This window comes from Rhopalosiphum padi, chromosome 1, assembly GCF_020882245.1.
Source record: "Rhopalosiphum padi isolate XX-2018 chromosome 1, ASM2088224v1, whole genome shotgun sequence".
Lineage (NCBI taxonomy): Eukaryota > Metazoa > Arthropoda > Insecta > Hemiptera > Aphididae > Rhopalosiphum > Rhopalosiphum padi.
In genome coordinates, this window is record NC_083597.1 from 66,155,537 (window position 1) to 66,168,913 (window position 13,377).

The 13,377-nt window shown below is 28.3% G+C and overlaps 1 protein-coding gene across 2 annotated transcripts in view; it reads left to right on the forward strand.

Moving 5' to 3' along the window:
• Positions 1-13,377, forward strand: part of LOC132932156 (band 4.1-like protein 4) — a 145,950-nt gene that overhangs the window by 126,224 nt on the left and 6,349 nt on the right. Inside the window, exons 15-17 of one of the 2 annotated variants that reach the window (XM_060998393.1) lie at positions 3,428-3,754; positions 5,274-5,492; positions 7,733-7,870. In XM_060998393.1, the coding sequence (XP_060854376.1) occupies positions 3,428-3,754; positions 5,274-5,492; positions 7,733-7,870 (684 nt within the window). The remainder of the gene's footprint in view (positions 1-3,427; positions 3,755-5,273; positions 5,493-7,732; positions 7,871-13,377) is intronic. The other variant, XM_060998394.1, reaches the window with a different exon arrangement.

Genomic DNA, 13,377 nt, shown 5'->3' on the forward strand with positions numbered 1-13,377 from the left:
ATCACTATTTTGATATTTTATGAATATTTTTGGTATGCAGGTTTATGTAATTATTTTCAATGTACAGGTATCCCGTGATATTTCGGCAAACCAAAAATATCGTCGTTCTTAGTTAGTACATAAACTTTAAGTCCTCAGTTAAATTTCAAACGTTAAATAACTTTTTATTTCTACTCACTATAATATAACGTCGAATCTGTATCAAAATGTGTAAAAAAAATTGCATTGATTGCTGTCTCGCAAAGGATCATACCAAAGTTGTTTCTGTTAGTACAATGGACTCAGTGGAGACTCGATCACTGGTATTTTAGGATTTTGGGTTTGACCTGTAAGTCGTGATCTTAACCAAATACATTAAGAAAAATCAACAATTATCATTTTCTATGATCTGTGCAACGATATAGTTACCTATAATTTATATTTGTTATCGAAGAATATTTATCATACAATCTAACTCTAAATTAGGTATGTAGGTAATTCATACCTTCATTACTAATGAATATTTTTATGCGTACAGAATTATTATTTCGCTTTATATTAGATTATGAAATGTTAATAAGAGATGTGTTGCAATATTTAAGGGAATGATAGATAATTATTTTCTTATTTTTGTAGATATTTTTATTCTAAGTAGAAATAAGTAAAAGAAAATATAATTCATAGTGTCACAAACTGCAGTGTTTTTATAAATATTTATATTATAGGTACCTCGCGTGGCTTATCAGTTATTTTCAAATATTTGTAACAGTTTATATTTATTATCGAGTTCAATATTTGTCATTAAAGTACTTACTACATTTTGACATAAAAAATCATGTCTTTGACCATCACTAGTTTTAACTCTGTTATATTTGTTTGATTTTTTTTTCGTACACATTTTATCACGGTAATGTCGCTACTGCTGCAACAATTAACACTGGCTGTTCGAGTTGCAGATGTTATTCACTGCAGTATTATATTCATTGTACGTCACTATGTTTCAAAACAGAATGCATTTGTGTGCATTTGTTTGCTGGTTTTTCGAAGCACTCTTCCACGCGTACCTATGTATACAAAAGGCCTCGACGACTACGATGACCCTTTCCATTGTTTCTAGTTCCGCTTTCGTATCTTCACCTCTGCTCATCTCACCTCCAGGGGATACTTGCACCAGTCGTGATCAATATGTTATTACCATATATATGAATATAGAAATCCGAACCGTATAAAATACTCTGCACTCGGACAAATATCTGGTGTATCTGGTAATATAAAGTGTATCTGCTGATATAAATAAACCCCTCACCAAAATTATCAGTTACCACTACCAAGATCCACATTCACGCATTGTTTATGCATCTCGGGTACGCTCTTAAATATCGACACGTCGTGGAACATAGTTTACAGAGGTGTTCGATAAGAGAAGCTTTTTATGGAGACCGTTTACTACCTTCGTCATAGTGTCGGTTCACGTTTTCACACGGACGCAACAAACGAAAATCACCCTTGACACGCATTGTTTACGTGCATCGATCGTAAAATAGTGTAATTCATACTACGCAGTAACACATACTTATTAGATTTTTATTTTGGTTTTAAACTGTTTGAACCGACAAATAATTGAAATAAATCTTAATTAAATTTACAATTTTAAAAATTTGATAAAATCTAATAGTCTAATCACATACCCAGTAATTAATTTATATTATAATGCGTTAATTTAATATTTGTTGGAATTTAAACCGATGACTAACGGGATCGTAAGGTCGTAAATATATATATTTTTAAAACACATTCATTTAGACTAATGTACTACGTATAATGCGAATAAGATTAATCATTTGAATATTATGGTGGTGCATAAGCTGTGCGTGTGTTCTAAAATATCAGTCATAGTTCAATGCATTTTTATTATGACCAGTCGTAAAAAAGTGAAATTTACAAAAGTAAATGATAGAAATTAATGATGTATACACACATTATATGACAAATGTTGGATGAACACGCTAAATTACTTTCGAAATTAAATGATTTAACGATGTGTTTAACGTAAACACCTTGGTAACGTTTTCAAATTTCATTTTTTTCTCATCGCTTAATTTAAATTTATTTGTATTCAAAAATGAAATTAAACTTATATTATGATTCAAAAATAAAATATAATTATAATTTATCGTTTTCGATTAAATTTAATCTGTCAATAATCATAAAATATGCTAATCTAAATAATACATATTTGTGAAATTGATTGAAACATAAGTTTAGTTTGATAATCCCTCTTAAGAATAATTTGGGTGTTCGTAATATTATATAATTTAAATTAAATTTGATAAATTTAATGAAGGAGTGTATTTCAGAAATCGTCTTCAACCTATAACGCCCGTTTGGTAATATGTAATGCTATTTTAATTTTTAGGTATACCATTACTCTAATGATTTACTCAAAAGTGTTCAGTACCTTTTATAAGAAAATTTCTAAGGATTTCAAATCCTAAGGAGATTATGTTCACGCTTAAGACTTTACAAACACAAAAATGCACAAACATATTATTTTAATGGGTAACGCGCACGTCGTATTTATGAAAACGGACCTCTTATAAATAAATTCATTGCGAGATTTAATAATGCATATTGCATAATTTAATTTCATAATATTATATTATGTTAAAAAATTATAATATTGTGTGAGTATAAGAGTATAAGTCAATGACTTTACTATTTAAATTATTTTAAATACCGTATAAATAAAATCGTTGACCTATCATTATTATACAGTCAGTACACGCATAATAATATTGTGAACGATAAATATTAATTTATTTACACGTACAAACTAAAACAATTAAAATAATTGAATTTATTTCAACGATTTGTATCGAAGACAAAAATATTATTGCAGTTAATTGATTTTTATGGATTTATACGTTTTAACAAGTCAATTTACACATCAAACGGCGTATGTATTTTTTATTTTTTTTCCATCGAGTTTCTAATCGAGAACCAATACATTTAAAAAATGTCTCTTTTAAGTATCTAATAAGAATAGATCAGTAATATATATAAATTACACGGGTTTTATAATAATAAACAATAAATATACAAAAATGTTTTTCTATAAGTTAGATGAGGACAACAGAAGAAGTTATCATCGATAGAACATATTGATATAGTTTTATTTATTTTTAATTATAATTTATAAAAATATATAATAATATATTACTACAAATATTATTACTATTTACGCCGAATCAACGCCGCGTTCATTTTCCACAAATTTTAAATTGATTTTGATGTAAAATTTCGATTTCGAAATAGTATTCCAAAAGTGCTTTATAAGCAAAAAAAAAAAATCCAAAACATCAAAATTGCATGGTTGCCTCGATAATGATTATAATTTATTTATAATAATAATAACACTAATTGTATACTTTCGATGGACCTTACGCAGGCACAGACACCGCAACAATAGACGGTCATCAGATAACGAGAGTGAACAGTCAGGCCGGTCGGGCAAGTCACACCGGAAGCACAGACACCGGAGCCGGAAGTCTTCGGTGGGTGACGACCATGAACACAGGAGGCACAGGTATCAGCTTGTGGAGTCAGAGGGACAGTGGCGAGAAGTGCAGCGGAGGCAGGCTGAGGGCAGGTCTGCAATACAAAAGGCGTCTGTGGTTCGGCCTCGGTCGGGCTACGCGAATAGCGGGCTGGAGTCCGAGAGCGAGATTTCTCACCATTCGTCGTCGTACCGGAGACGGAAACATCGGAAACACAGGTAATAACACTAACAACGATAATGATGATGACAATTATGTTCCGTTTTTATTACTCCGTAGAGGAGTTAATACAATATTTAGTTGAATTATTATTATTTCACATATTTCCATGTATTTGAATTTTATAGTAATATTGACTATAGGTTTTTTTTTATAGAAAATTTGGGGGGTAGGTTAAGAATTTAAAATGATCGCTGATAATCATATGGGTTTGAAAATGAATTAGTATTTTTAGATTTCTGTTGTCAATACTACTTGTATTGACAAATAAAAATATGAAACGGTATATAGACAAAGGTTTTAAATATCTTACAATAATTTATTTAATAATAGGTATGTGCCTATTGTAATTCTGTGTTTTAAAAATAACAATCAAAAGGGGTACATTTGATCGTTATTTTATCCATTGACAATCGCTATTGACATTAATAACGATTTAAAAATAATTTTTATCTACCCAAATTAAAAGGTCGATTGGAATAGGTGTTAATTATTAATTAAAAATGTGTAAACCTAATCATTATAGTTATTTTTATTCATATTTCCTGGAAGGGAAGCAATGATAAGTAATATTAATATAATATTAACGAGAAAAATATGAAGAAATATGAATGTTTGAAAAAAATACTTCAAACTTAGTTTCGGAAAATGTGATTTCCGAGCACATATATGTACATCAAACAGTTTTTTATTTCATTGTATTCACTGTCATTATGAAAACAAGGTAGTGTTTGTTGGGTTGCCTCGTATATAGGTATCGTGTTTACCATAGACATAATGGCCGGTGATAGGATCCCAAATATATTGTAGGTATAATAATATACTCCTTGAGCTTCCGGTTTCCGGGTCGGCGGCTTCACCTCTCTTCAACGTTCAATTACTCACCACAACGTCGGAAGTCATGTGAACGGAGGTATGGTGATTATAATATAGCTGCGCGGTCGACCGCAAGTCGGAAAGGGATATCGTACAAAACTGGCCGTTTTACGTTAACGTGTATAGCATTTGATCCGACTGCAGCGTTTGCATTAAAATGTCATCGAACACATTTCTAGACAAATTCTTCGTCGTATAAAATATATCTATTATCTATATATAAATTCGATTAATTGTCGTTCTCATGACTTTAAAAATATACCATTAACTCAGATTTAACGATCACGATATTTTAGTAATTATTTTATAAATTTCATAATTTTTTTAAGTTTATTTGACTTATTATACTATTACTACCTATGTCAAATTTCCAACTAATATTTTACGATAATCGTAAACGCAATTATACGTAGTGAAACTAACTATCATTGATATTTAGTTTAATTTTTCGGCAAAGATGGTTACAACTGTATTCTAATCCGAAATGAGTATAATTTACTCGACGTGAACACTGTTCAATAAAGTTAAAAAAAAAAAAATACAATCATGATAGTGTGTATGTTACCTACACTTACCTTGCAGTTCCCGCTAATGTATACGGTGTTTGAAATAACTCGATGATTGATTGATGATTTTGCGCAGATCGCGATCCAGATCGCCGTCAGAGAGTAACAGCAAGACGCGTCTGCCAGAGGAGCTAAAAAAGCATTTGGAGTTCGAACTGGTCGAAACTGATGGTATGACAGAAGAACAGTTACGAGAAATACCGTACACGGCGGTGAAGACATCCCTGAAGACCAATAATTCGTCGCCACCCCTGTCGTCCAAACGGAAAACCTATTCGTCTAGGAGAGCCAAAAGGTCGGTATAAAATTCTGTTTATAATATCACATAATACATTATGTATCGTTAGAATGAAAAAAATCACCGTAGACGTTGTGTTTCGTTTTCTTCCCTTACCTATCTATATTATGCACACTATTAGAACACTTGCCTAGTCCTTGAATGCACGGCGATCGTCTATTGTGATAATATAGTATAACCGTCCGTACATGATGATTATAGTAGCGAACACTTATTTCCGTGTCATGGGTGTTGAACATGTTTTTTTAAAGACATAGTAAAATAATAATAATAGTAATAATAATAATAATAGATATTTATTATATTAAATTAAAATAATAAAATAAATACGGAACACCCAGAAAGGTGATAGACAATAATTTAAATAATTTAAGAACAAATAAAACATTAATATTAAAATTATAAATACAAGTTCTTAGCTTAAAAAAAAAATATCAAAATTAGTAATTTTATTACAAATCGACACACCGAACTAATTTTGAACTATAGTTGTTTTTAGAAAGAGGGATTAAAAAAGGTGGGTTAATTCTGAGGAGTTAAAAGATGGTACCTTAAGACCATTTTTTTTAATAACTCAGGACCATAGATAACACGATTCAAGATTTTATGCATAAAAGTTACATAAACAAATACCCGTCTTGATTTTAGCGACTTTAAGGCCACGAAGTTCGCAATATCTTCAGTACTATGAAGAGGATAATTAATTTTATATACCGAAGCATAAAAACGCAAAATATTTTTTAAATATTTTCTAATTTCATAATTAAACCAGAGTGATTATGATTCCACAAAACCGTACCATATTCGAGTAATGATCTTACTAGTGAACAGTACAATACCTTCATAAATAAAACATCATTAAAATCAGAGCAGGTGTGTTTAATGAACCCTAAAACACGTAGACTTTTACCATAAATTGAATTAAACGATAAATCGACTGACAGGATAATACCTAGATCTCGAACTTGACTGACAGATTTTAAAGACGTGCTGTTAATAAAATACTCACAATCAATACGAGATCTAAAACGGTTAAAGGAAATGCAAACACATTCAGAGGCTTATAGATAATATATCAACCATTAAAATACTAAGAAAATGGGGATGAAAACAAAAGTGCAAATTATAATTACTATAAGCGTCCATCCCAGTTGAAATAATCGACTAGTGGTGTTCAATATTTAAATACCTTTCTCAGCTTAAAATTACATTTATTTATATACTATACGATGAAGTATTTCAAACATAATTTTGAAGTCATGAGTGTTATATTTCCTAAATTTGATTTTGATTTTCTGTACCAATTAATAGACATAATTTCCCTATTAAAATAAAATGTCTAAATTAATCAGTCACTTAGAATTATTTCAACCATTATTCATAATAATATATTACATGACGCTTGTTAAAATAATTTCGGTACAACTATGTAGTTAGTTTATTTTATATTTATACTAAACAGTATTTGAAGTACTATGTAGTTCCCAAGAAAAAAGTCACTGACAAAAAAAAATACTAAAAATAGATCATTTTATATATTTTATATTGTTACGCTAAAACAAATAAAATAACTAATAATAATAATAATAATAATAGTTTTTAATTAAACATAGATATTTAAATTTCATTTGAATACGGCATACTGAAGAGTGAAGATGAATGATAAAAAGTCACTGAGAATTACTATTTATAAATAATGTTGCTTGTAATAATAAGTAAACGAATTTTTAAACATTTTAACACAAATAGTAAATCAAATAGGTATAAGAAAATAAATCTTTAAAATAAAATCTATAAATAAATATTTATAATTATAATAAATGTTTAAATAAATATTTTTAAATTTGTTCAATATAATTTACCATTGGATAAAATAGTATGTGCTATATTTAAATCAAAATATATTTTAAACCATTGTTATTACATTTAGTATTTTTATTTACTTTTTTAGTATCTAACAATATTACAATACACTAAAAATTAATAATAATTTTTTCCTGACTTTTTTCCGCATTTATAGTGGTTTTTTCGAAGCAATTAATAATTAATTATTATACTACTATCAAACGATTTAAAACACGGTAATGCTTTAACGTATTCGTGATTTATATTATAATATATAATAATAGGTAGTTTATTAACACAAACTATGTTAAATCGTATATTGGTCACATAATTATTATTTGTTTGTTTTTTTTTTGTCGTTTGTTGCATGTCACCTGCCATATCGTTTATAGTTGTTCGTTAAAAGACTCGACAGTGCCAGAAGCCGGTGATAGTCCTCCACCGCCGTATAGCGAAGGCCCAGCGGATAAATGTACGGTCGCTGTCGCCGTCTCCATGCCCAGTTCGAAAAGCGCTAATCAGTTACCAAGGTACGAAGAGCTAAAGCCTCTTACAAACGGATTTTTCATTTAGCGTACGCCGTCACGCACTGATAATAATACACATATATATATATATTAGAATATGATCATACTTACGATGAACTTGTAAATTATTTTAATTCATCAAAATATTATATATACTTATACAGTTTTATCATATTATATTATTAAGTGCCCATAATAGTAATAATTATGATAGTGATTTAATGATCGGTATAATGATACGGAGGCAGTATTATATTATGTCGTTCAGTACAGTAATATAAAATACCTACCTTATATAGTATGGGTACACGATATTATTATATTTTAGTTAATTACAACACGTCCACAATGATTTTAATTAACGGAGCTTCGGTGAACATGAAAGCACGTCGTTTATTTTTTTTTTTTTTTTTGTACCCAATGATATTAAAATATCGTAAAGTTAATTGAATTCTGTATAATATTATTTATTAGGTATTATTATGTTTGTATGTATAAAAAAAAAATCAATTTTTAGATAGCGAGAAAAACGAGAAATGTATTTTAAATGCAATTAAAAAATAAAAAAAAATGTATAATATTATAATTTATTCCCAGGGGGTAGTAGGACTCACTCTTGAAAATTATTGTGACACGGCGTAATTATTTTGTTTCAAATGCGATTATAATCTGAAAATAAAATGTTCGATATTCTTTAAAAAAAAGGTGTCTTAAGCAGAATAAAAGGAAAAACACCATTACGTCTGAGTCTGACCACTGCGAGTCGTAAAGTACTACGCCATTCCGGTATAGAATCGTTCAATTTATTTTATAACATAAAACCACTGTAATCGACGTAACCGAAAATGCGTCGTTGACCGGCTCCGCTGACTATCGTTGAATACTCGAATCAGATTTTAAGTTTGTTTTTATATTCGATGAAATAGCTTCATTGGTTTTGGTTTGAAAACATCGAATTTCGGGTGTATAAAATATTATCAACTAAACTGACAAACCTTCCATCGATTTCAACAATAATAATCGGCGCCACGACGCACTTGCCCAACACGATGACGTTCTTAACATGTAGAATCGTAAATAATATTTCAAGATCGCCATTTTTGTTGGTCAATAACATGTTTTCGTATCAGACCTTAATTTTTTATTTAAGTTTTCGTGAATATTTAGTGTAATTTATTAATGTTTAAAGCCATACATCGATCAATAATTGTAAGTTTACATAACACCTATACAAGTTTATGACACGGATATAATAGCCGATTTGTTATTTCCCTGTTCTCGGTTAGGTTGGCCTGTAGCCGTGCCAAAATATTAATGTGTGATTTGTTAGTTACCCCATTTTTAATTACCTCTACAAATTACATTAACCTTTTTTTTTTTTTTTTTTTTGAGGCATTGAATTTCAAAATGTACGGTTGCCAAAATACTGATTTTTCAAATTTTCTGTTAATCCGTTTTTATAATCAATATAAATTATTCTAATGTACAATGAGTTATAATGATTAAAATAAAATAGATATTTATATTTTAAACACATTATAACCATTTTTTCGGCCTTTTAAAATTTACAATAAACTAAAATATTTTATCTCCATTCATTGTATGACAATTATTATTGTACGTTTTGAATTAACTATTTTAATTCTTCTATAGGTACTTGAAACATATACTTTAGTACGTTTTTGTCTAATACTGGGAAAAGTCTAATCTAATCTGTTTCAAATGTTTAAATACCATTTTTATACATAGAAAATGTTCAGTTTGGATTAACTAGTAATTTTTAAATAATGATTTTACTTGATAATATTAATATTTAATACTAGTACTTGCAACCTATCCTTACGTCACCAATTTATTGACTTTTCATTTTTTCTATAAATATACATATTCTGTCTAACACAATTTAGTAAATTTTAGTAGTAAAACATTTTAGATATCCTTCAACTGTGAGTTTTATGAATTTGATCAAAATGTTTGTCTCAGTTGACATGACTAGAGAATTTTATTTGAATTTGGTTAATTAACAATTTATGCCCATGTCGCATCCACTTAGTGTAATCGTATTTTTCATGAAATGGATATCCATTTCATGAACAACGATCATATCGTGTAAGTCAAATTTTAGTTCATGAAATGGACATATATTTTATCCATTTCATGAAATGGAAACTCTTATTTTACACTTTGTGTAATTTTTTTAATTAATTACATCAATAGGTAACTTTTTGTGAAATCGAAATAATAACATTGATACGAGTACACGAATCTAGTATCTTTAAATTGTAAGCATTAAGATACTAAATAGGTATTGTAGAACTTACTGTACTATACTAATAAGTAATATGTTATCGACACCTGTTATCGATAAATAATCGCATCAATTGTATGAGTGTAATAGCACTCTGGAAAGTTTTTATTTTTATTTTTATATGATGCCAGTACGTTCTCTGACTTGATGCGAGCCGTATATTAACGTTATTACAAGGAATACAATTTATAAAATGGAATTTGATTCATTTGCTGAATACTATGAAAAATTAAATGCCTACTATGTAGGCAAACCCGGGAAAAAACCACCCACCCAAAATGAGGTTCAATTAATAATTGAAGAAATATTAGCTGCCAAAATAAAAATGTAAGTAATTGTTAAAATATACAAAATATTTACACTTCAAATAAAATTATAACAATCAGCCATCAGGGCTTGTATTTCAAAAAACTATTTTGTTTTATGTTATTTGGAATTAAGAGGACGCTATACCCGCAGTGTTGTCTCTGTCATAAGCTTCTATATCTATAGCCGCTACGCTGTCGTGATGTTATTATTACGCGTATATTAATATTATTAAGCCTACAATTTATACGGGAAACCGGTATTTTTATGAGCGATTCACAATGTCACACAAGCTACGGCGTTGCAAAGGCGTATAAGCTATCCATATACCCGTTATAATAACATCGCGAGTTCGTAACGATATATTATAATAAACTATAAAAATAATTTTAATAATAATTAAAAATATATTTTATTGTTAATTGTATATATAAAAATAATTAATAACTAGGGCTGTGCATTTAATGCACTAAAAAACCTTAAAAATGCATTTAAAATATCAAAAAAATGCAATAAAATATGCACTTAAAATGCAAAAAAAAGGAATATAAAATGCCAAAAATTACCTACTAATAACTTAATCTGGAAATTCGTGACTGATAAACGATATACCACAATAACTTATCTAGTTGTCTAGCAATTGCCTTATTTTATCGAATCGTTATCTTTACCCGTATATAGCTTATTGTGACTTGTGTAAAATATTATTTAATAAAATATATAAATTTGACATAATATACAGCCTGTGTAAAATAAAAAAAAGTGTTTTTTAAGTTGCATTTGTAAACGCCAATGTGAATCAAAACGTTGTGCTTGTTTTAAAGCTTCGGTAAAATGCAACAGTCGTTGCCATAGCTCTAGTATTTGTAAAAATAAGTAATAATTTATTATTTATATAAATAATTAATTATTAATTATTATAACTATTTATATTTATATAATTTATTATTATTATAAAATATAATTATAATACAATATTACATAATTATAATAATCATGAATAAATGTAATAAAATGTACTCGTATCAATGTTATTATTTCGATTTCACAAAAAGTTACCTATTGATGTAATTAATTAAAAAAATTACACAAAGTGTAAAATAAGAGTTTCCATTTCATGAAATGGATAAAATATATGTCCATTTCATGAACTAAAATTTGACTTACACGATATGATCGTTGTTCATGAAATGGATATCCATTTCATGAAAAATACGATTACATTAAGTGGATGCGACACCCATAAATATATCCACAAAATAATTCAAGAATAATTATTATTGAAAAAACTTAAATTAAAAATTCTGAATTCTGGTGGTTAGCTGCACATGACTTTAATATCAACTTGTATGAGTATATTTGTCTTTTGTGTTATCATAGTGTTTCATGCACAAAGTCAGTTCTTATAGCAATCCTCATTATCGTACAAAATATTATAAGACGTAATTATAATTTTTCATTTCAAATGTATTCGGTTGGCAACGGCACGGGAAAGGTTGTACTATAGTTAAAACACAACGTATTGTAATACAATTTTGTGGAATAAATAATTTTCGTTCGTTAAATTGGCTCCGCAGCAGCGTTTTTTTTTTTTTAATAAACCAATTGGTAGGTACACAAACCGATAACAACAAACAGAGAGCCTTATTATAATCTCGTTTTAAGGTTTAGCATCATATTATAATTATATTATTATTTTGTTGTACAGTATAAAAATATAATAATACTTCCTGTTGTGCAGTGCCCGTTACAAAATTTGTTGCCATGGTTACAGCACGTGAACGATTGTTTATTCCACAAGACAGATTTTTTTTTTAGTTCGGATGGATAGGCACTTTTTGCCATTCACGTGAAATAATCATTGTGGTCTATATTGTATTACGTTGTAAATATTCGAACACGTTAATTCAATATTATTGTTAAAAACATCAACAACGTAACGTCCAAAAATCAATAAATATTTTATCATTTCAAACATAATATTATGTAGTATTATCAACATAAATAAATTACATATGAGAAACGTGCGGCCGTGAACCGTAGTGAAATGTATTTTAACGCGTGTTTGCGTGTAATGATCGCAGTTAAAACAATACCCGATTAAGGCCTAAACCGGGATAAATACAGACACAAAATAATATGTATTGCAAAGAAGGATTAGTCAATATGTTTATTTATTTTACGCAATTTATTATTATAAAAACGATGTACATACAAACGAAATAGATTAAGATGAGACATGCGTTCTGTTGTAGTTTTTGGCAATATAATATCCATTTATAAATTTATAATGATTCTCTATTTTTTTTCATAATACAACATTCTCTACTTTGCTCAATTTTTGCTCAATTTTATTAATAGTTTTTTTTTAATTGTTTGGAAAATTGAGAATAAAAAGTTGAAATTTTCGAATAATTCAAAAATTTAAATATACAAACCTTTTTTTATTTTTGATTAAAAAAAAATATATGTCATTCATCAACTTCTAATTTTTATTTGATTTAATCAAGCTGAATTTAAAAATATTGAATTTAAAGTGATAAGTACTTATAGGGTGATGTGAGACATTTGGAGAACAATACACGTATATATTTTACAAGATTTTATCTAATAACTGTTAGGGGGGCTAATGAAAATATTTCTCATGGCCAGTTTTGGATAAAAATAAATTATATTATGATTAATCAGCAATTGAATAATTTTAAAAGATTATATATTTAATACAGTAAAAACTCTTTATAACGAAACTCGTTACAACGAAAAACTCTATATAACGTAAATGTTACATTATAATGGTTGGTTTGATTTATAACCTATTATATAATAATTCTTATATACCCTCTCTATTACAAAATGTCTCTATAACGAAAGGAATCTCTTGGTACCTTCAAATTCG